The 25286-nt window shown below is 37.9% G+C and overlaps 1 protein-coding gene across 5 annotated transcripts in view; it reads left to right on the top strand.

The window, feature by feature from the left end:
• The window catches only part of SLC25A26 (solute carrier family 25 member 26), a 244220-nt gene that overhangs the window by 18428 nt on the left and 200506 nt on the right, over window positions 1-25286 (top strand). For all 5 annotated transcript variants that reach the window (XR_013162646.1, XR_013162647.1, XM_077128765.1 and 2 more), the window contains one exon: window positions 19870-19979. Coding sequence is in view for 3 of the 5 variants with exons in the window: in XM_077128765.1 (XP_076984880.1) it covers window positions 19870-19979 (110 nt within the window). In the remaining 2 variants the exon portion in view is untranslated. The remainder of the gene's footprint in view (window positions 1-19869; window positions 19980-25286) is intronic.

The raw sequence follows: 25286 nt of genomic DNA, 5'->3' as shown, positions 1-25286 counted from the left end.
TGCAGCTTCATTCAGTGTTTTAACATAATTACATTACAATTAGGTAGTATTGTGCTGTCCATTTTTGAGTTTTTGTATCTAGTCCTGTTGCACAGTCTGTATCCCTTCAGCTCGAATTACCCATTATCTTACCCTGTTTCTAACTCCTGATGGTCTCTGTTATCAATGACATATTCCAAGTTTATTCTCTAATGTCGGTTCACATCAGTGGGACCATAGAGTATTTGTCCTTTACTTTTTGGCTAGTCTCACTCAGCATAATGTTCTCTAGGTCCATCCATGTTATTACATGCTTCATAAGTTTATCCTGTCTTAAAGCTGCATAATATTCCATCGTATGTATATAGCACAGTTTGTTTAGCCACTCGTCTGTTGATGGACATTTTGGCTGTTTCCATCTCTTTGCAATTGTAAACAGTGCTGCTATAAACATTGGTGTGCAAATGTCCGTTTGTGTCTTTGCCCTTACGTCGTCTTAGTAGATACCTAGCAATGGTATTGCTGGGTCGTATGGCAATTCTATATTCAGCTTTTTGAGGAACCGCCAAACTGCCTTCCGCAGTGGTTGCACCATTTGACATTCCCACCAGCAGTGGATAAGTGTGCCTCTTTCTCCATATCCTCTCCAGGACTTGTCATTTTTTGTTTTGTTGATAAAGGCCATTCTGGTGGGTGTGAGATGATATCTCATTGTGGTTTTGGTTTGCATTTCTCTAATGGCCAGGGACATTGAGCATCTCTTCATGTGCCTTTTGGCCATTTGTATTTCCTCTTCTGAGAGGTGTCTGTTCAAGTCTTTTTCCCATTTTGTAATTGGGTTGGCTGTCTTTTTGTTGTTGAGTTGAACAATCTCTTTATAAATTCTGGATACTAGACCTTTATCTGATATGTCGTTTCCAAATATTGTCTCCCATTGTGTCGGTTGTCTTTCTACACTCTTGATGAAGTTCTTTGATGCACAGAAGTGTTTAATTTTAAGGAGTTCCCATTTATTTATTTCCTTCTTCAGTGCTCTTGCCTTAGGTTTAAGGTCCATAAAACCGCCTCCAATTGTAAGTTTCATAAGATATCTCCCAACATTTTCCTCTAACTGTTTTATGGTCTTAGACCTAATGTTTAGATCGTTGATCCATTTTGAGTTAACTTTTGTATAGGGTGTGAGATATGGGTCTTCTTTCATTCTTTTGCATATGGATATCCAGTTCTCTGGGCACCATTTATTGAAGAGACTGTTCTGTCCCAGGTGAGTTGGCTTGACTGCCTTATCAAAGATCAAATGTCCATAGATGAGAGGGTCTATATCTGAGCACTCTATTTGATTCCATTGGTCGATATATCTATCTTTATGCCAATACCATGCTGTTTTGACCACTGTGGCTTCATAATATGCCTTAAAGTCCAGCAGTGTGAGACCTCCAGCTTCGTTTTTTTTCTTCAAGATACTTTTAGCAATTCGGGGCACCCTGCCCTTCCAGATAAATTTGCTTATTGGTTTTTCTATTTCTGAAAAATAAGTTGTTGGGATTTTGATTGGTATTGCATTGAATCTGTAAATCAATTTAGGTAGGATTGACATCTTAACTATATTTAGTCTTCCAAAACATGAACATGGTATGCCCTTCCATCTGTTTAGGTCTTCCGTGATTTCTTTTTTTTTTTTTTTTTTTTTTTTTAAAGGAAAGACAGAGAGAAGGAAGGAAGGATAGAAGGAAGGAAGGAAGGAAGAAAGGGAAACATCTTTAAACATTTTCTTGTTTTTATTGTATTCTGTTTCTCCGTTTTTTGTTACATGGGCTGGGGCCGGGAATCGAACCGAGGTCCTCCGGCATAGCAGGCAAGCACTTTGCCCGCTGAGCCACCGCGGCCCGCCCCCGTGATTTCTTTTAACCTTTTTTTGTAGTTTTCTTTGTATAGGTCTTTTGTCTCTTTAGTTAAATTTATTCCTAAGTATTTTATTCTTTTGGTTGCAATTGTAAATGGAATTCATTTCTTGATTTCCCCCTCAGCTTGTTCATTGCTAGTGTATAGAAACACTACAGAGTTTTGAATGTTGATCTTATAACCTGCTACTTTGCTGTACTCACTTATTAGCTCTAGTAGTTTTGTTGTGGATTTTCAGGGTTTTCGACGTATAGTATCATATCATCTGCAAACAGTGATAGTTTTACTTCTTCCTTTCCAATTTTGATGCCTTGTATTTCTTTTTCTTGTCTAATTGCTCTGGCTAGAACCTCCAACATGATGTTGAATAATAGTGGTGATAATGGACATCCTTGTCTTGTTGCTGATCTTGGGGAAAGTTTTCCATTCTTCCCCATTGAGGATGATATTAGCTGTGGGTTTTTCATATATGCCCTCTATCATTGTAAGGAAGTTCCCTTGTATTTCTATTTTTGAAGTGTTTTCAACAGGAAAGGATGTTGAATCTTGTCAAATGCCTTCTCTACATCAATTGAGATGCTCATGTTATCTTTCTTCTTTGATTTGTTGATATGGTGTATTACATTAATTGATTTTCTTATGTTGAACCATCCTTGCATACCTGGGATGAATCCTACTTGGTCATGATGTATAATTCTTTTAATTTGTTGTTGGATTAGATTTGCTAGAATTTTGAGGATTTTTGCATCTATATTCATTAGAGAGCTTGGTCTGTAGTTTTCTTTTTTTGTAATATCTTTGCCTGGTTTTGGTATGAGGGTGATGTTGGCTTCATAGAATGAATTAGGTAGCTTCCCCTCCACTTAAGTTTTTTTGAAGAGTTTGAGGAGAGTTGGTACTAATTCTTTCTGGAATGTTTGATAGAATTCACATGTGAAGCCGTCCGGTCCTGGACTTTTTTTTTCAGGGAGCTTTTGAATGATTAATTCAATCTCTTTACTTGTGATTGGTTTGTTGAGGTCATCTATTTCTTCTTTTTTTTTTGCTTTTTTTTTTTATTATATAAAAAAAGAATTAACAAAACAATTAGAAATCATTCCAATCTACATGTACAATCAGTAATTCTTAATAACATCACATAGTTGCATATTCATCATTTCTTAGTACATTTGCATCGATTTAGAAAAAGAAATAAAAAGACAACAGAATAAGAATTAAAACAATAATAGAAAGAAAAAAAAACAAAAAAAACAAAAACAAAAAACCTATACCTCACATGCAGCTTCATTCAGTGTTTTAACATAATTGCATTACAATTGGGTAGTATTGTGCTGTCCATTTCTGAGTTTTTATATCCAGTCCCGTTGTACAGTCTGTATCCCTTCATCTCCAATTATCCCTTCTTTTTTTTTTTTTTTTTAATTAACGGAAAAAAAGAAATTAACCCAACATTTAGAGATCATACCATTCTACACATGCAATCATTAATTCTTAACATCATCACATAGATGCATGATCATCATTTCTTAGTACATTTGCATTGGTTTAGAAGAACTAGCAACATAACCGAAAAAGATATAGAATGTTAATATAGAGAAAAAAATAAAAGTAATAATAGTAAAATCAAAACAAAACAAAACAAAACAAAACAAAAACCTATAGCTCAGATGCAGCTTCATTCAGTGTTTTAACATGATTACTTTACAATTAGGTATTATTGTGCTGTCCATTTTTGAGTTTTTGTATCTAGTCCTGTTGCACAGTCTGTATCCCTTCAGCTTCAATTACCCATTGTCTTACCCTGTTTCTAACTCCTGCTGAACTCTGTTACCAATGACATATTTCAAGTTTATTCTCGAATGTCCGTTCACATCAGTGGGACCATACAGTATTTGTCCTTTAGTTTTTGGCTGGATTCACTCAGCATAATATTCTCTAGGTCCATCCATGTTATTACATGGTTCATAAGTTTATCTTGTCTTAAAGCTGCATAATATTCCATCGTATGTATATACCACAGTTTGTTTAGCCACTCTTCTGTTGATGGAGATTTTGGCTGTTTCCATCTCTTTGCAATTGTAAATAATGCTGCTATAAACATTGGTGTGCAAATGTCCGTTTGTGTCTTTGCCCTTAAGTCCTTTGAGTAGATACCTAGCAATGGTATTGCTGGGTCGTATGGCAATTCTATATTCAGCTTTTTGAGGAACCGCCAAACTGCCTTCCACAGTGGTTGCACCATTTGACATTCCCACCAACAGGGGATAAGTGTGCCTCTTTCTCCGCATCCTCTCCAGCACTTGTCATTTTCTGTTTTGTTGATAATGGCCATTCTGGTGGGTGTGAGATGATATCTCATTGTGGTTTTGATTTGCATTTCTCTAATGGCCAGGGACATTGAGCATCTCTTCATGTGCCTCTTGGCCATCCGTATTTCCTCTTCTGAGAGGTGTCTGTTCAAGTCTTTTTCCCATTTTGTAATTGGGTTGGCTGTCTTTTTGTTGTTGAGATGAACAATCTCTTTATAAATTCTGGATACTAGACCTTTATCTGATATATCATTTCCAAATATTGTCTCCCATTGTGAAGGCTGTCTTTCTACTTTCTTGATGAAGTTCTTTGATGCACAAAAGTGTTTAATTTTGAGGAGTTCCCATTTATTTATTTCCTTCTTCAGTGCTCTTGCTTTAGGTTTAAGGTCCATAAAACCGCCTCCAATTGTAAGATCCATAAGATATCTCCCAACATTTTCCTCTAACTGTTTTATGGTCTTAGACCTAATGTTTAGATCTTTGATCCATTTTGAGTTAACTTTTGTATAGGGTGTGAGAGATGGGTCTTCTTTCATTCTTTTGCATATGGATATCCAGTTCTCTAGGCACCATTTATTGAAGAGACTGCTCTGTCCCAGGTGAGTTGGCTTGACTGCCTTATCAAAGATCAAATGTCCATAGATGAGAGGGTCTATATCTGAGCACTCTATTCGATTCCATTGGTCGATATATCTATCTTTATGCCAATACCATGCTGTTTTGACCACTGTGGCTTCATAATATGCCTTAAAGTCAGGCAGCGCGAGACCTCCAGCTTCGTTTTTTTTCCTCAAGATGTTTTTAGCAATTCGGGGCACCCTGCCCTTCCAGATAAATTTGCTTATTGGTTTTTCTATTTCTGAAAAATAAGTTGTTGGGATTTTGATTGGTATTGCATTGAATCTGTAAATCAATTTAGGTAGGATTGACATCTTAACTATATTTAGTCTTCCAATCCATGAACACGGTATGCCCTTCCATCTATTTAGGTCTTCTGTGATTTCTTTTAGCAGTTTTTTGTAGTTTTCTTTATATAGGTTTTTTGTCTCTTTAGTTAAATTTATTCCTAGGTATTTTATTCTTTTAGTTGCAATTGTAAATGGGATTCGTTTCTTGATTTCCCCCTCAGCTTGTTCATTACTAGTGTATAGAAATGCTACAGATTTTTGAATGTTGATCTTGTAACCTGCTACTTTGCTGTACTCATTTATTAGCTCTAGTAGTTTAGTTGTGGATTTTTCCGGGTTTTCGACGTATAGTATCATATCGTCTGCAAACAGTGATAGTTTTACTTCTTCCTTTCCAATTTTGATGCCTTGTATTTCTTTTTCTTGTCTAATTGCTCTGGCTAGAACCTCCAACACAATGTTGAATAATAGTGGTGATAGTGGACATCCTTGTCTTGTTCCTGATCTTAGGGGGAAAGTTTTCCATTTTTCCCCATTGAGGATGATATTAGCTGTGGGTTTTTCATATATTCCCTCTATCATTTTAAGGAAGTTCCCTTGTATTCCTATCTTTTGAAGTGTTTTCAACAGGAAAGGATGTTGAATCTTGTCGAATGCCTTCTCTGCATCAATTGAGATGATCATGTGATTCTTCTGCTTTGATTTGTTGATATGGTGTATTACATTAATTGATTTTCTTATGTTGAACCATCCTTGCATACCTGGGATGAATCCTACTTGGTCATGATGTATAATTCTTTTAATGTGTTGTTGGATACGATTTGCTAGAATTTTGTTGAGGATTTTTGCGTCTGTATTCATTAGAGAGATTGGTCTGTAGTTTTCTTTTTTTGTAATATCTTTGCCTGGTTTTGGTATGAGGGTGATGTTGGCTTCATAGAATGAATTAGGTAGTTTTCCCTCCACTTCGATATTTTTGAAGAGTTTTAAGAGAATTGGTACTAATTCTTTCTGGAACGTTTGGTAGAATTCACATGTGAAGCCATCTGGTCCTGGACTTTTCTTTTTAGGAAGCTTTTGAATGACTAATTCAATTTCTTTACTTGTGATTGGTTTGTTGAGGTCATCTATGTCTTCTTGAGTCAAAGTTGGTTGTTCATGTCTTTCCAGGAACCCGTCCATTTCATCTAAATTGTTGCATTTATTAGCGTAAAGTTGTTCATAGTATCCTGTTATTACCTCCTTTATTTCTGTGAGGTCAGTAGTTATGTCTCCTCTTCCATTTCTGATCTTATTTATTTGCATCCTCTCTCTTCTTCTTTTTGTCAATCTTGCTAAGGGCCCATCAATCTTATTGATTTTCTCATAGAACCAACTTCTGGCCTTATTGATTTTCTCTGTTATTTTCATGTTTTCAATTTCATTTATTTGTGCTCTAATCTTTGTTATTTCTTTCCTTTTGCTTGCTTTGGGGTTAGCTTGCTGTTCTTTCTCCAGTTCTTCCAAATGGATAGTTAATTCCTGAATTTTTGCCTTTTCTTCTTTTCTGATATAGGCATTTAGAGCAATAAATTTCCCTCTTAGCACTGCCTTTGCTGCGTCCCATAAGTTTTGATATGTTGTGTTTTCATTTTCATTCGCCTTGAGGTATTTGCTAATTTCTCTTGCAATTTCTTCTTTGACCCAGTCGTTGTTTAGGAGTGTGTTGTTGAGCCTCCACGTATTTGTGAATTTTGTGGCACTCTGCCTATTATTGATTTCCAACATCATTCCTTTATGGTCCGAGAAAGTGTTGTGTAAGATTTCAATCTTTTTAAATTTGTTAAGACTTGCTTTGTGACCCAGCATATGGTCTATCTTTGAGAATGATCCATGAGCACTTGAGAAAAAGGTGTATCCTGCTGTTGTGGGATGTAATGTCCTATAAATGTCTATTAAGTCTAGTTCATTTATAGTAATATTCAGATTCTCTATTTCTTTGTTGATCCTCTGTCTAGATGTTCTGTCCCTTGATGAGAGTGGTGAGTTGAAGTCTCCAACTATTATGGTATATGAGTCTATTTCCCTTTTCAGTGTTTCCAGTATATTCCTCACGTATTTTGGGGCATTCTGATTCGGTGCGTAAATATTTATGATTGTTATGTCTTCTTGTTTAATTGTTCCTTTTATTAGTATATAGTGTCCTTCTTTGTCTCTTTTAACTGTTTTACATTTGAAGTCTAATTTGTTGGATATTAGTATAGCCACTCCTGCTCTTTTCTGGTTGTTATTTGCATGAAATATCTTTTCCCAACCTTTCACTTTCAACCTATGTTTATCTTTGGGTCTAAGATGTGTTTCCTGTAGACAGCATATCGAAGGATCCTGTTTTTTAATCCATTCTGCCAATCTATGTCTTTTGATTGGGGAATTCAGTCCATTGACATTTAGTGTTATTACTGTTTGGATAATATTTTCCTCCAACATTTTGCCTTTTGTATTATATATATCATATCTGATTTTCCTTCTTTCTACACTCTTTTCCATATCTCTCTCTTCTGTCTTTTTGTATCTAACTCTAGTGCTCCCTTTAGTATTTCTTGCAGAGCTGGTCTCTTGGTCACAAATTCTTTCAGTGACTTTTTGTCTGAGAATGTTTTAATTTCTCCCTCATTTTTGAAGGATAATTTTGCTGGATATAGGAGTCTTGGTTGGCAGTTTTTCTCTTTTAGTATTTTAAATATATCATTCCACTGTCTTCTAGCTTCCATGGTTTCTGCTGAGAAATCTACACAAAGTCTTATTGGGTTTCCCTTGTATGTAATGGATTGTTTTTCTCTTGCTGCTTTCAAGATCTTCTCTTTCTCTTTGACCTCTGACATTCTAACTAGTAAGTGTCTTGGAGAACGCCTATTTGGGTCTAATCTCTTTGGGGTGCGCTGCACTTCTTGGATCTGTAATTTTAGGTCTTTCATAAGAGTTGGGAAATTTTCAGTGATAATTTCTTCCATTAGTTTTTCTCCTCCTTTCCCTTCTCTTCTCCTTCTGGGACACCCACAATACGTATATTTGTGCGGTTCATATTGTCCTTGAATTCCCTGATACCCTGTTCAAATTTTTCCATTCTTTTCCCTATAGTTTCTGTTTCTTTTTGGAATTCAGATGTTCCATCCTCCAAATCACTAATTCTATCTTCTGTCTCTTTAAATCTATCATTGTAGCTGTCCATTATTTTTTCTATGTTTGCTACTTTATCCTTCACTTCCATAAGTTCTGCGATTTGTTTTTTCAGTTTTTCTATTTCTTCTTTATGTTCAGCCCATGTCCTCTTCATGTCCTCCCTCAATTTATCGATTTCATTTTTGAAGAGGTTTTCCATTTCTGTTCGTATATTCAGCATTAGTTGTCTCAGCTCTTGTGTCTCATTTGAGCTATTGGTTTGTTCCTTTGACTGAGCCATATTCTCAATCTTTTGAGCGTGGACAGTTATCTTCTCCTGCTGGCGTCTGGGCATTTATTCAGATTTCTCTTGGTGTTGGACCCAGCAAGGTTGTAATATTTTTCTGTGAAATCTCTGGGTTCTGTTTTTCTTATCCTGCCCAGTAGGTGGCGCTCGTGGCACATGTTTGTCTGCGGGTTCCACCAGTAAAAGGTGCTGTGGGACCTTTAACTTTGGAAAACTCTCGCCATCCTGGGGGTTCGCTAGCCGAAGCGGCTTGAGCCGGCCCGGGGTCCGAACGCAGGGAGGGTGTCCGAACGCAGGGAGGGTTGCTGGTCGCCGCAGCCAGAGAAAGAGCCCGTCCAAATTTCCTAGTCGGCCCTGGGCAACAAGCGTGGCGGGAGGGCGCCAGCGGCAGCGGCCCGCCCGAGAGAGTGCACGTTCCCCGGGAGTCACGGGGTCACCGTTCTCCGCGGCCTGGGGGTTTCCAATCCAATTCTCTCAGTTGGTCCGGGGGCTGCGCGTGGTGTGGGCGCCAGTCGCCTTGGTTTCAGGGGACCACCTCTCCAATTCTCCCAGCCGGCCCGGGAAGGGGGAAGGGAGTAACTCCGGCCGCTTGCCACCCCGCCCGGTAAGGCCCGCGCGCCTCGGCGATCTCACCCGAGCTGCTTCTCTCAGCCAGCCAGCCGTTCCAGGATGGGGTACGCTGTCTTTTTTATCTCTGTTGTGGCTTTGGGCGCTTTCTGTATCGTTTCTACTCCCCTAGTAGGTGTCCTGGAGAAGAAACTAAGATCCGCGCGTCTTACTAAGCCGCCATCTTCCAGGAAGTCCCATCTATTTCTTCTTGAGTTAAAGTTGGTTGTTCATGCCTTTCTAGGAACTTGTCCATTTCATCTAAATTGTTGTATTTATTAGCGTAAAGTTGTTCATAGTATCCTGTTATTACCTCCTTTATTTTTGTGAGGTCAGTGGTTATGTCTCCTCTTCCGTTTCTGATCTTATTTATTTGCGTCCTCTCTCTTCTTCTTTTTCTCAATCTTGATAAGGGCCCATCAGTCTTGTTGATTTTCTCATAGAACCAACTTCTGGTCTTATTGACTTTCTCTATTGTTTTCATGTTCTCAATTTCATTTATTTCTGCTCTAATCTTTGCTATTCCTTTCCTTTTGCTTGCTTTGGGGTTAGTTTGCTGTTGTTTCTCCAGTTCTTCCAAGTGGACAGTTAATTCCCGAATTTTTGCCCTTTCTTCTTTTCTGATATAGGCATTTAGGGCAATAAATTTTCCTCTTAGCACTGCCTTTGCTGCGTCCCATAGGTTTTGATATGTTGTATTTCCATTTTCATTCGCGTCGAGATATTTACTAATTTCTCTTGCAATTTCTTCCTTGACCCACTGGTTGTTTAAGAGTGTGTTGTTGAGCCTCCACGTATTTGTGAATTTTCTGGCACTCTGCCTATTATTGATTTCCAACTTCATTCCTTTATGATCCGAGAAAGTGTTGTGTATGATTTCAATCTTTTTAAATTTGTTGAGACTTGCTTTGTGACCCAGCATATGGTCTATCTTTGAGAATGATCCATGAGCACTTGAGAAGAAGGTGTATCCTGCTGTTGTGGCGTGTAATGTCCTATAAATGTCTGTTAAGTCTAGCTCATTTATTGTAATATTCAAATTCTCTGTTTCTTTATTGATCCTCTGTCTAGATGTTCTGTCCATTGATGAGAGTGGGGAATTGAAGTCTCCAACTCTTATGGTGGATGTGTCTATTTTCCTTTTCAGTAATTGCAGTGTATTCCTCACGTATTTTGGGGCATTCTGGTTCGGTGCGTAAATATTTATGATTGTTATGTCTTCTTGTTTAATTGTTCCTTTTATTAGTAGATAGTATCCTTCTTTGTCTCTTTTAACTGTTTTACATTTGAAGTCTAATTTGTTGGATATTAGTATAGCTACTCCTGCTCTTTTCTGGTTGTTATTTGCATGAAATATCTTTTCCCAACCTTTCACTTTCAACCTATGTTTATCTTTGGGTCTAAGATGTGTTTTCTGTAGACAGCATATAGAAGGATCCTGTTTTTTAATCCACTCTGCCAGTCTATGTCTTTCGATTGGGGAATTCAGTCCATTAACATTTAGTGTTATTACTGTTTGGGTAATACGTTCTCTACCATTTTGCCTTTTGTATTATATATATGATATCTCATTTTCCTTCTTTCTACACTCTTCTCCATACCTCTCTCTTCTGTCTTTTCGTATTTGACTCTAGTGCTCCCTTTAGTATTTCTTGCAGAGCTGGTCTCTTGGTCACAAAATCTCTCAGTGACTTTTTGTCTGAAAGTGTTTTAATTTCTCCCTCATTTTTGAAGGACAATTTTGCTGGATATAGAAGTCTTGGTGGGCAGTTTTTCTCTTTTATTAATTTAAATATATCATCCCACTGTCTTCTAGCTTCCATGGTTTCTGCTGAGGAATCTACACATAGTCTTATTGGGTTTCCCTTGTATGTGATGGATTGTTTTTCTCTTGCTGCTTTCAAGATCCTGTCTTTCTCTTTGACCTCTGACATTCTAACTAGTAAGTGTCTTGGAGAATGCCTATTTGGGTCTATTCTCTTTGGGGTGCGCTGCACTTCTTGGATCTGTCATTTTAGGTCTTTCATAAGAGTTGGGAAATTTTCAGTGATTTCTTCCATTAGTTTTTCTCCTCCTTTTCCCTTCTCTTCTCCTTCTGGGACACCCACAACACGTATATTTGTGCGCTTCATGTTGTCCTGGGGTTCCCTGATACCCTGTTCAAATTTTTCCATTCTTTTCCCTATAGTTTCTGTTTCTTTTTGAATTTCAGATGTTCCATCCTCCAGTTCACTAATTCTAACCTCTGTCTCTTGAAATCTACCATTGTAGGTTTCCATTGTTTTTTTCATTTCTCCTACTGTGTCTTTTATTCCCGTCAGTTCTGTGATATGTTTTTTCAGACTTTCCATTTCTTCTTTTTGTTCATCGCTTGCCTTTTTCATGTCCTCCCTCAATTTATTGATTTGGTTTTTGAAGAGGTTTTCCATTTCTGTTCGTATATTCAGAATTAGTTCTCTCAGCTCCTGTATCTCATTTGGTTTGTTCCTTTGACTGGGCCGTATCTTCAATTTTCCTGGTGTAATTTGTTATTTTTTGCTGGCGTCTGGGTATTTAATCATATTTCCCTGAGTGTCGGACCCAGCAGGTTGAAAGATTTTCCTGTGAAGCCTCTGGGCTCTGTATTTCTTTTCCTGCCCAGTATGTGGTGCTTGTCTGTCTGCGGGTCCCACCAGCAAAAGATGTTGTGGCTCCTTTCACTTTGGAAGACTCTCACTGCTAGGTGTGTGCTGGAGACAGAGAAAAGGTTGTAGGTTGGTTTTAATGGCTTCAAATTGTGAATTCCTGGGATCTGAATTCCTTGAGAGAGGGAATCCACCTGAGTTGCATTTCACCCCTCCTGCGGGGAAGGTTCACGTGGTAGAGAACCCTGAAAGCAGCCTGTTTCTGCATTGGGGCAGTTGCAACCTGTGTAATCCCAGTGTTGAGCCCAGAGACAATGAAGCCTCCGTAGAAACAGCTGCAGAAGGCTCTGTTTCGCCCCCTTTCCTCTTTTTCAGTTAGCCGAGTCGGCGACTTCCGCCTTGATCAGTTTCGCCTGAGCTGAGGGCCTATTTTTAGTAGTCATAAGTTGTTCATTAATGCCACTATTGGTGTTAGGTTGGGCTCAGTCTCTACTACTGTTGGAGACTCTTTCCTTTCCCTCCGGAAAGTCGCCTGTGGGGGAGGGGCGCCAGCCCCCACGACTTGGGGGACCACTGATCTGAGGCTCCCAGCCGGCCTGGGAAGCTGCGTGTGTGGAAGGGGCTCCGGTTGCCAGCCGCCGCGGCTTGGGGAACCGCTGTTCCGAGGTTCCCAGCCTGCCTGGGAAGCCGCGTGTGTGGGAGGAGCTGCGGTCGCCTGCCGCCGCGGCTTGGGGAACTGCCGATCTGAGGCTCCCAGCTGGCCTGAGAAGCCGCGTGTGGCAGGGCCGCTGCGGCTTGGGGAACCGCCGATCTGAGGCTCCCAGCCGGCCCGGGAAACCGCGTGTGTGGAAGGGGCTCTGGTTGCCGGCCACAGCAGCTTGGGAAACCGCCTATGCGAGGCTCCCAGCTGGCCCGGAAAGCCGTGCGTGGTGGAGGGGCGCCGACCGCCGCAGCTTGGGAAACTGCCGATCCAAAGCTCCCAGCCAGCCCGGGAAGGAGGGAGGGAGGGGCGCCGGCCGCCAGCCGCCGTCTCCCGGGGAAGCGCGCGCCTCTCAGGGACCTCACTGCAGCGGAGTCTCTTAGCTGGTCCAGCCGTTCCAAAATGGGGTACATTGTGTGTCTGATCTCTGTCGTGGCTCCGGGAGCTGTTCTGTACTGTTTCTAGTTTTTCGTAGTTCTTCTGGAGGAGGAACTAAGACCCGCGCACCTTACTAAGCCACCATATTCCCCGGAAGTCCCTCCATGTACTTTTGATGTTCAATTAAACTCTGTACATAAGTTATATTGGGAAATGCACTAGTCAAAATATAAATTTTGTACCAAATAAGAAGTTTTTGCTTTAGTCTCACACGTAAGTTTAAATTTTAAAATATTAATTACCATCTATTTTCACGACTCTGCAGTAATGACATTCCTTTGTTCTTCCTCATGCAAAAACATTTTCAAAATTTGTACATTTGATCACTATCATTATACACTCTAGGCATTCCCAGATTATACCATCTCGATCTTTATTGTCTATCTTTCTTTCTGATTTCATTTGTGCCCCCAGCCCTCTTACCTCTATCATTCTCACATTCAGCTGCATTCAATGTTTTAACATAATTGTATTACAGTTAGGTAGTATTGTGCTGTCCATTTCTGAGTTTTTACGTTTAGTCCTGTTGCACAATCTGTATCCCTTCAGCTCCAGTTACCGAATATCTTACCCTATTTCTATCTCCTGATGGTCTCTGTTACCAACGAAATTCTCCAAGTTTATTCACTAATGTCAATTCATGTCAGTTGGACTATATAGTATGTGTCCTTTTTTTCTGGCAAATCTCAGTCAGCATGATGTCCTTAAAGTCTATCCATGTTGTTACGTACTTCATAACTTTATTCTGTCTTACAGCTGCATAATATTCCATTGTATGTATATACCACAGTTTGTTTAGCCACTCGTCTGTTGATGGACATTTTGGCTGTTTCCATCTCTTTGCAATTGTAAATAATGCTGCTATAAATATTGGTGTGAAAGTGTCTGTTTCTGTCTTTGCCCTTAAGTCCTCTGAGTAGATACCTAGCAATGGTATTGCTGTGTCATATGGCAATTCTATATTCAGCTTTTTGAGGAACTGCCAAACTTCCTTCCACAGTGGTTGCACCATTTAACATTCCCACCAACAGTGAATAAGTGTGCCTCTTTCTCCACATCCTCTCCAGCACTTGTGATTTTCTGTTTTGTTGATAATGGCCATCTGGTGGGTGTGAGATGATATCTCATTGTGGGTTTGATTTGCATTTCTCTAATGGCCAGGGACGTTGAACATCTCTTCATGTTCCTTTTGGCCGTTTGTGTTTCCTCTTCTGAGAAGTGTCTGTTCAAGTCTTTATCCCATTTTGTAATGGATTGGCTGGCTTTTTGTTGTTGAGTTGAACAATCTCTTTATAAATTCTGGATACTAGACCTTTATCTGATATGTGATTTCCAAATATTGTCTCCCATTGTGTAGGCTGTCTTTTTACTTTCTTGATCAAGTTCTTTGATGCATAAAAGTGTTTAATTTTGAGGAGCTCCCATTTCTTTCTTTCTTTCTTCAGTGCTCTTGCTTTAGGTGTAAGGTCCATAAAACCGCCTCCAGTGATAAGATTCATAAGATATCTCCCTACATTTTCCTCTAACTGTTTTATGGTCTTTGACCTAATGTTTAGATCTTTGATGCATTTTGAGTTAACTTTTGTATAGGGTGTGAGATACGGGTCCTGTTTTATTCTTTTGCATATGGATATCCAGTTCTCTGGGCACCATTTATTGAAGAGACTGTTCTGTCCCAGGTGAGTTGGCTTGACTGCCTTATCAAAGATCAGATGTCCATAGATGAGAGGGTCTATATCTGAGCACTCTATTCGATTCCATTGGTCAATATATATATCTTTATGCCAGTACCACGCTGTTTTGACTGCTGTGGCTTCATAATATGCCTTAAAGTCAGGCAGCGTGATACCTCCAGCTTCGTTTTTTTTCTCAGGATACTTTTAATAATTCGGGGCACCCTGCCCTTCCAGATAAATTTGCTTATTAGTTTTTCTATTTCTGAAAAGTAAGTTGTTGGGATTTTGGTTGGTATTCCGTTGAATCTGTAAATCAATTTAGGTAGAATTGACATCTTAACTATATTTAGTCTTCCAATCCATGAACATGGTATGCCCTTCCATCTATTTAGGTCTTCTCTGATTTCTTTTAACAGTTTCTTATAGTTTTCTTTGTATAGGTCTTTAGTCTCTTTAGTTAAATTTATTCCGAAGTATTTTATTCTTTTAGTTGCAATTGTAAATGGAAGTTGTTTCTTGATTTCCCCCTCAGATTGTTCATTACTAGTGTATAGAAACACTGCAGATTTTTGAATGTTGATCTTGTAACCTGCCACTTTGTTGTACTTGTTTATTAGCTCTAGTAGTTTTGCTGTGGATTTTTCAGGGTTTTCGACGTATAGTATCATATCGTCTGCAAACAGTGATAGTTTTATTTTTTCCTTTCCGATTTTGATGCCTTGTATTTCTTTTTCTTGTCTAATTGCTCTGGCTAGAACTTCCAACACGATGTTGAATAACAGTGGTGATAATGGACATCCTTGTCTTATTCCTGATCTTGGGGGAAAGTTTTCAGTTTTTCCCCATTGAGGATGATATTAGCTGTGGGTTTTTCATATATTCCCATTTTCATTTTAAGGAAATTTCCTTGTATTCGTATATTTTGAAGTGTTTTCAACAGGAAAGGATGTTGAATCTTGTCTAGTGCCTTCTCTGCATCAATTGAGATGATCATGTGATTTTTCTGCTTTGATTTGTTGATGTAGTTTATTACATTAATTGATTTTCTTATGTTGAACCATCCTTGCATACCTGGGATGAATCCTACTTTGTCATGATGTATAGTTCTTTTAATGTGTTGCTGGATTTGATTTGCTAGAATTTTGTTAATGATTTTTGTATCTATATTCATTAGAGAGATTGATCTGTAGTTTTCTTTTTTGTAATATGTTTGCCTGGCATTGGTATGAGGGTGATGTTGGCTTCATAGAATGAATTAGGTAGCTTTCCCTCCACTTCAATTTTTTTTAAGAATTTGAGCAGGGTTTGTACTAATTTTTTCTGGAATGTTTGGTAGAATTCACATGCGAAGCCATCTGGTCCTGTACTTTTCTTTTGGGGGAGCTCCTTAATGACTGGTTTTATTTATTTACTTGTGATTGGTTTGTTGAGGTCATCTATTTCTTCTTGAGTCAGAGTTGGTTGTTCATGCCTTTCTAGAAAGTTGTCCATTTCATCTACATTGTTGTATTTATTAGCATAAAGTTGTTCATAGTATCCTATCATTACTTCCTTTATATCTATGCAGTCAGTGGTTATGTCTCCTCTTCCATTTCTGATGTTATTTATTTTCAACCTCTTCCTTCTTTTTGTCAGTCTTGCTAACGGTCCATCTATCTTATTGATTTTCTCATAAAACCAGCTTCTGGTTTTGTTGATTTCCTCAGTTGTTTTCATATTCTCAATTTCATTTATTTCTCCTCTAATCTTAATTTTTTCTTCCTTTTGCTTGTTTTGGGGTTAGTTTGCTGTTCTTTCTCGATTTCTTCCAAGTGGACAGTTAATTCCTCATTTTTTGCCCTGTCTTTTTTTTGATATGGGCATTTAGGACAATAAATTTCCCTCTTAGCACTGCCTTTGCTGCATCCCATAAATTCTGATATGTTGTATTTTTATCTTCTTTTGCCTCGAGATGTTTACTGATTTCTCTTTAATTTCTTCCTTGACCCACTGGTTGTTTAAAAGTGTGTTGTTGACCCTCCACATTTTGTGAATTTTCTGGCCTTCTGCGTGTTATTGATTTCCACCTTCATTCCTTTATGATCCGAGAAAGTGTTTTGTGTGATTTCAGTCTTTTTAAATTTATTGAGACTTACTTTGTGACCCAGCATATGGTCTATCCTTGAGAATGATCCATGAGCACTTGAGGAAAAGGTGTATCCTGCTGTTGTGGGGTGTAATGTTCTATTAATGTCTGTTAAATCTAGCTCATTTATTGTATTATTCAAAATCTCTGTTTCTTTATTGATCCTCTGTCTAGATGTTCTGCACATTGATGAGAATGGTGAATTGAAGTCTCCAGCTATTATGGTAGATGTGTCTATTTCTCTTTTCAGTGTTTGCCACATGTATTTTGTAGCATTCTGGCTTGGTGCATAAATATTTATGATTTTTATGTCTTCTTGCTGAATAGTTCCTTTTATTAATACATAGTATCCTTCTTTGTCTCTTTTAACTGTTTTATATTTGAAGTCTAATTTGTTGGATATTGGTATAGCTACTCATGCTCTTTTCTGATTGTTATGTGCATGAAATATCTTTTCCCAACCTTTCATTTTCAACCTGTGTTTATCTTGAATCTAAGATGTGTTTCCTGGTGACAGCAGATAGCTGGGTCCTGTTTTTTAATCCATTCTGCCTGTCTGTGTTTTTTGATTGGGGTGTTTAATCCATTAACATTTAGTGTTATTCCTGTATGGGCAATACTTTCTTCTACCATTTTGCCTTTTGGATTTTATATGTCATATCTAATTTTTCTTCTTTTTACCTTTACCTATCATCTTCATTTCTATACTCTTCTCTACACCTCTCTCTCCTGTCCTTTCTTATCTGTATCTAGTGCTCCCTTTACTATTTCTTGGAGAGGTGGTGTGTTGGTCACAAATTCTCTCTGTGATTTTTTGTCTGAAATGTTTTAATTTCTCCCTCATTTTTGAGGGACAGTTTTGCTGGGTATAGAATTCTTTCTTGGCAGTTTTTCTCTTTTAGTAATTTAAATATATCATCCCACTGTCTTCTTGCCTCCATGGTTTCTGCTGACAAATCTACACATAGTCTTATAGGACTTCACTTGTGTGGATTGGATTGCTTTTCTCTTACTGCTTTCAAGATTCTCTCTTTCTCTTTGACCTCTGACATTCTGATTAGTAAGTGTCTTGGAGTACATCTATTTGGATCTGTTCTCTTTGTATGCTGCAATTCTTGGATCTGCAATTTTAAGTCTTTCATAAAAGGTGGGAAATTTTCAATGATAATTTCCTCCATTAGTTTTTCTCCTCCTTTTCCCTTCTCTTCTCCTTCTGGGACACCCACAACACATATATTCGTGCGCTTTATTTGTCATTCGAGTTCCCTGAGTCCGTGCTCATATTTTTACATTTTTTTCCCTTTATTTTCTTTTGCTTGTCGGATTTCAGATGTTTCATCCTCCAGTTTTCAAATCCTATCTTCTGCCTCTTGAAATCTAACTTTGTCGGTTTACATTGTTTTTTTCATCTCTTCTACTGTGCCTTTCATTCCTGTAAGTTCTGTGATTTGTTTTTTCAGACTTTCTATTTCTTCTTTTTATCCTCCCTCAATTCATTGATTTGTTTTTTAATGAGGTTTTTCATGTCTGTTCGTATATCCTGAATTTATTGTTTTAGCTCCTGTATCTCATTTGAATTGTTGGTTTGTTCCTTAGACTGGGCCATATCTTCTGTTTTCCTAGTGTGATTTATTATGTTTTGCTGGTGTCTAAACATTTGATTACCTAAATTAGTTTATTCTGGAGATTGTTTTCATTTCTTTTACCTAGGGTTTTCTTGCTGGATGAATTTGTTGTCTCTGTTCTTTGACATTCAGTTTAGCTTTTTCTGGACCTGTACCTTAGGTTTTGTTTAACAGAGGAGAATTTTTCAGTTCTTGTTTTCTTGTTTCTTTCTCTGCCTGTATGGTGTCTTTTTCTCCCCACCCTTAGGACAGCCTACTTAGGAATTATAGACCCAGCCACATTTTCCCAGACCAAACTGGCCTCTTGTTAGGAGAGAAGAATCATCTGCATCAGTTTTCCCTGAGGGTGAGATCCAGCAGGTTGAAAGACTTTCCTGTGAAGTCTCTGGACTCTGTTTTTCTTATCCTGCCCAGTATGTCACGCTTGTCTTCCTGCAGGTCCCACCAGCGTAAGATGATGCAGTACTTTTAACTTTGGCAGACTCTCCCTGCTGGGGGCGTGGTGGAGACAGAGGAGAGGGTGTAGGCTGGTTTTAATGGCTTCAAATTACCAAACCCTGGTGTCTGAATTCCTTAAGGGTGGGATTCCACCTGAGTTGGGCTTCACCCCTACCCTGGAAAAGGCACAGGCTACAGACAGGCCCTCAAACAAGCTTGTTTCTGCTTGTGCCTGGGGCAGTTGTAGCCTGAGAAGTCCTGCCGCTTTATCCAAAGGCAGTGAAGCCTTTGCAGAAACACAGCCACAAAAACCTCTGTTTTATTTTTTTTTCTTTTTCCATCATCCCTGCCCCCTTTGGTGCCAGGGCAAAAATGAGTGACCTCCACTTTGACCAGGTTCACCTGAGCTGGGGGCCTATTTTTAGTTGTCAGAATTTGTTAATTAATTCCATAATTGGCATTTGATTGTGCCCAGTCCCTGCTGCTGGTAAAGTTCCTTTCCTTTCCCTTCTGGGAAGCAGCCTGTGGGGGATCAGCGCCAGCTGCCGTGGCTTGTGGAACTCATGGTTCTGCGGGGGCTCACAGCCAGTCCAGCTGGTCCAGACTGGGGTACGCTGTGTGTCCGGTCATTGACATGGCCCCAGGAGCTGTTCTGTACTGTTCCTCCTTTTTTAGTAGCCATTCTTGAGGGCAAACTAAATCGCGCATGTTGCTAAGAACGCCATCTTGGCACCTCCCACCTGTAATGATATTTTTGATCCTAGAAACTTGTATTGTTTTCAAGAAAGGTTACTAAAATGTTGAGTGAGTTGTCAGTATAATGGGATAAATAAATACTAGTTTAGCAGCTAGGCTCCCTCTGGTCAGGGATCATATCTTTCCTCTTATTTTAAGTCCAGGGTTAGGCACATAATATGGGCTTAGTCAATTCTGAAAGAGTAATGATGAAGGGAAGGGTATGTATTTTCTTACTATGTTTACGTGCTTTCTCACAATTTATTAGTGTTGTACTTTTTTGGGATGTGTCATTTTTTTAACAGTTTAAATATACATTTAAGATTTGTGTAAGACTAGCTTGTTTTACATTTCAGCTGCTGCTTTTTTTATCACCTATGAATATGTGAAATGGGTTTTGTCTACTGATTCATCTTCATATTTGATGCCTGTAAAGCATATGTTGGCTGCCTCTGCTGGAGAAGTGGTAAGTAACAAGTTACATTTAAAAATGCTTTAGAAATGCAAGTCATGCATATATCTTCAGTACAGATGTTACATTATTTAGTTTTTGAAAATAATTCTTTTTATAGTTATGACAGTCATAAATCCCAGTAAATGTAAATGAATTAAATGTGACAAAAGATAAAGTGTTAGAGGGGATGAAAGTAAAATCCAATTGTGTGATATTTACAAGAGGGGGACCTAAGTATAATTTTATCAAAAAAAAATAAAAATATAGATGGAAGAAAATATCCATGCACATTCTGGTAGCTTTTGTATTGTGTCCACATTAATTGAGTTGGAACTGCTTTTCCCAGAATTCTTGTTCTAGTATGGTTACCGATTAGGTTAGCCCTAGGAAAATTTCCACAAGATTTGTAAGGTGAAAAAAAAGCAGCAGCTGTGTTTATTCTCAGATTGTGATGCATAATCCTTTTGATGTGCTGTTGGATTCATTTTGCTGGTGGGTTTTTTTTTTTTTTTTTTAAATGGCAAAACTGGGATTGCAGCACAGTATTCTTTTTTTCTTTAACATTTTTTTTTTATTAATTAACGGAAAAGAAGAAATTAACCCAACATTTAGAAATCATACCATTCTACATATGCAATCAGTAATTCTTAACATCATCACATAGATGCATGATCATCGTTTCTTAGTACATTTGCATCGGTTTAGAAGAACTAGCAACACAACAGAAAAAGATATAGAATGTTAATATAGAGAAAAGAAATAAAAGTAATAATAATAGTAAAAAAAAAAACAAAAAACCTATAGCTCAGATGCAGCTTCATTCAGTGTTTTAACATGATTACTTTACAATTAGGTATTATTGTGCTGTCCATTTTTGAGTTTTTGTATCTAGTCCTGTTGCACAGTCTGTATCCCTTCAGCTCCAATTACCCATTATCTTACCCTGTTTCTAACTCCTGCTGGACTCTGTTACCAATGACATATTCCAAGTTTATTCTCGAATGTCCGTTCACATCAGTGGGACCATACAGTATTTGTCCTTTAGTTTTTGGCTAGACTCACTCAGCATAATGTTCTCTAGGTCCATCCATGTTATTACATGCTTCATAAGTTTATCCTGTCTTAAAGCTGCATAATATTCCATCGTATGTATATACCACAGTTTGTTTAGCCATTCTTCTGTTGATGGACATTTTGGCTGTTTCCATCTCTTTGCAATTGTAAACAACGCTACTATAAACATTGGTGTGCAAATGTCCGTTTGTGTCTTTGCCCTTAAGTCCTTTGAGTAGATACCCAGCAATGGTATTGCTGGGTCGTACTTTGCTGGTGTTTTATTGAGCATTTCTGCTCTATATTCAGAAGGAATATTGGTCTGTAAATATCTCTTCTTTTGATATACCCATCTTTGATATTAGGTGATTCTTTCCTCATAGAACGAATTAGGAAGTCTTCCTTCCTCTTGAGTTTTTTAGTAGCATTTGAGAAGAACTGGTGTTAATTTATTTAATGTTTTGTAAAATTCACCAAGGATGCCATTTGGTCCGGGACTTTGTTGAAAAGATTTTGGCCGCTGATTCAGTCTGTCTACCTGTTATTGGTCTGTTGGATGGGCAGTGGTGGCTCAGTGGCAGAGTTCTCACCTGCCATGCCGGAAACCCGGGTTTGATTCCTGATGCCTGCCCATGTTAAAAAAAAAAAAAAAAGTTAACATACTTGTTTTCGGTCTGTTGACATCTTTTGTTTTCTCTTGGTCAGTTTAGATAATTTGTATGTTTCTAAGAATTTGTCCATTTCATCTAGGTTATCTAATTTGTTGGTATACTGTTTATAGTATTGTCTTACAATCCTTTTTGTTTCTGAAAGGTCCATGGTAATGGTAATGTCTTCCCTTTCATTTCTGATTTTAGTTATTTGCATCTACTCTTTTTTTTGTTGTTGCTCTAGCAAATTGTCAATTTTATTGATCTTTTTAAAGAACCAACTTTTGGTTTCATTGATTTTCTCTATTGTATTTCTATTCTCTATTTTATTACCTCTCCCAAATTTTTTTTTCACATGGGCGGGCACTGGAGATCAAACCTGGGTCTCTGACATGGCAGGTGAGAATTCTGCCACTGAGCCACCGTGTCCCTCCCCATCTCTAAATTTTTATTGTTTGCTTTCTTCTGCTCATTTTTGGGTTGAGCTCGCTCTTTTTCCATTTCCTCCACTTGTGAGATTAGGTTACTGATTTGAGGTTTTTCTTCTTCTGTCATGTAATTCATGTAATAGTTATAAATTTCCTTCTGAGGCCTCCTTTTGTTGCATCCCATATGTTTTAGTATGTTGTAATTTTGTTTTCATTCATCTGAATCTATATCCTAATTTTCCTTGAGATTTCTTCCTTGATCCATTGATTGCTTAAGAATGTATTGTTTAATTTCCCCATATTTGTGAATTTCTTTTCCATTTCTCTCTTTGTCATTGATTTTTACTTCCATTCCATTATGGTCAGTAAAGACACATTATAGGATTTCAGTCTTTTGAAATTTGTTGCAGCTTGTTTTGTGACCTAGCATATTTATCCTTGAGAATGGTCGTGTACCCTTGAAGAGAATATGAATTCTCCTGTTGTTGGTTGAAGTGTTTATCTCTATACGGCTGTTAGGTCAAGTTGATTTATAGTATTATTCAAGTCCTCTATTTCCTTACTGATCTGTTGTCTAGATGTTCTATCCATTATTGAAAGTGGTGTGTTGAAGTCTCCTACATTAATATAGAACCATCTGTTTTCCCTTTAAATCTCTCAGTGTCTGCCTCTCAGATTTTTGGGCCTCTGTTGTTAGGTGCTGTAGTAGTCAGGGTTCTCTAAGGAAACTTACCCAACAGGAGATATCTCTAAATATTATGGGATTTTATGAAAGTGTCTCTCACAACTGTGGGAATGCACGAGTACAAATTCTGTTCAGCAGACTGCAAGCTAGCAACTCTGATGAAGTTTTTTGATAAATTCAGGCTGGCTGAAGAGAGAAGAGTCTTTTCTGACTGCCGAAGTCATCACTTCTTTTGAGGCCTTCAACTGATTGGATAAAATATTTTCTCGTTACTGAAGACTCTCCTTAATTGATTGGAAGTGTAATCAGTAATAAATGCAATCAACTTAGTGATGATTTAAGTCCACAAAATGTCCTTGCAGTAAAAGGGCAGTGCTTCCCAGACCAGACGACTGGGTCCTATTACCCGGCCAAGTTGACATGTGAACCTGACCATCACAGGTGCATATGTAATAATTGTTATATGTTCTTGATATAACAAGGTAATCATTCATCAGTAGACAATGCTTTTCTTTCTTCCTTGTAATAGCTTTTTATCTTAACATCTATTTTGTCTGATAATAGTTTAGCTACCTATCTTTTGGTCAGTATTTGCATGGAATATATTGTTTTGTTCATGCTTTTACTTTCAACCTACTTGTGTCTTTGTATTTAAAGTGAGTCTTTTGTTAATAGTATATAGTTGGATCATGCTTTTTTGTCCTTTCTGCCAGGCTTTGCCTTTTAACTGATGAGTTTAATCCATTTGAATTTAAAGTAACTACTGATAATGTAGGACGTTCTTCTGCCATTTTACTATGTGCTTTTTGTAAGCCTTATGCCTTCTTTGTCCTTTGATTTTTTCCATTACTTCCTTTTATTATATTTATTTTATCTTTTGTAGTGAACCCTTTAGAATCCTTTCTTTCCGGACATATTTTTTCAGATATTTTCTTTGTGGTTACCGTGGATTTTAAATTTAAACCCTTAATCTGTAACAATCCCATTTGGTTTATTATAGCAATTTAAGTTCAATAAAAACTATGTTCAATGTCCCTCTGTTCCTCTACCTTTATGTTGTTCTTTTTTGTTTTTAATCTATTTTTTAAGACATGTTGTGGATATATATAGAACTATCATGCATAAAATACAGGATTCCCACATACCATCCCAACACACCCTGCTTTGGTATGGAACATTTGTTACAATTGATGATAGTACTGTTTTTGTAATTGCACTATCTTTTTTTTAACAGTAGGTACCTGTGTTACAACTGGTAAAGATTTTTAAAATAGTGCTATTAAGTGTTGTTCATAGTTTACGTTGTGTTTTTTCTCCATAATCTACCTTATTATTAACACCTTGTATTGGTGTTAAATGTTTGTTATAATTAATGAGCGAACATTCTTATATTTGTACTATTAACTACAATTTGCTACATTGCCTATTACTGAGTTCCCTGTGTTATACAGTCCTGTGTTTTATCTTTTAATTTTTATTCTTGTAACATATATGATGTAGGTTTCCCCTCTTAACCACATTCACCTATATAATGTGATATTATATCACATTATATAGGTGTATGGTATGCGTGAGCTCTTTTCACAATATTGTGCTGACATCACCACCATCTGTTTCCAAACCTTTGCAATCGACCAAATTATAAGTTCTGTACAAATTAAGCATCAACTTCTCATTTTTTAAACTTAGCCTATCCTGTGGTAACCTATAAGCTAGATTCTTTATATTTTTAAAATAATTTTTATTGAGAAATAGCCACACACATACAGTCCAACAGTATTGTACTATCAGGGAATCACAATATCATCCATAGTTGTGTATTCTTCACCATGATCATTTTTAGAACATTTGCATCACTCCAGAGAAAGAAAGAAAGAAAAAAAAAGAGCTCATGCATACCATACTCCTTAAACCCCCTCTCATTGTCCACTAGTATTACAATCTACCCAATTTTTCCCCTTTACCTCCCCCATTATTTATTTATTTATTTATCCTTATTTATTTATTTTTACTCATCTGTCCATTACCTAGACAAAAATAGCATTAGACACAAGGTTTTCCAAATCACACTGTCACTTTGTGAAAGCTATATAGTTATACATTCTTCTTCAGGAATCAAGTCTACTGGAATACAGTTCAACAATTTCAGATACTTCCCTCTAGCCACTCCAATACACCGTAAACTAAAAAGGAACATATAATGCTTACGATTAACCTCCAGGATAACCTCTTGACTCTGTTTGAAATTTCTCAGCCAATAGTCTCAGTTCTCTCTTCCCCTTTTAATCAGGAAGGCTTTCTCATTCCCATGATGCTGGGTCCTGGCTCATCCCCAGGACTCAGGTCCCAAATTGCCAGGGAAATTTATACCCCTGGGAGTCATGTCCCATGTAGAGGGGAGGGTAGTGAGTTCACCTGCCAAGTTGGCTTAGAGAGAGAGAGAGAGACCACATCTGAGCAAGAAAAGAGGTTCTCTGGGGGTGACTCTTAAGCAAAAGTATCT

The sequence above is a fragment of the Tamandua tetradactyla genome, chromosome 15 (assembly GCF_023851605.1).
Source record: "Tamandua tetradactyla isolate mTamTet1 chromosome 15, mTamTet1.pri, whole genome shotgun sequence".
Classification (NCBI taxonomy): Eukaryota; Metazoa; Chordata; class Mammalia; order Pilosa; family Myrmecophagidae; genus Tamandua; species Tamandua tetradactyla.
This window is presented reverse-complemented; position numbering and strand designations above follow the sequence as displayed.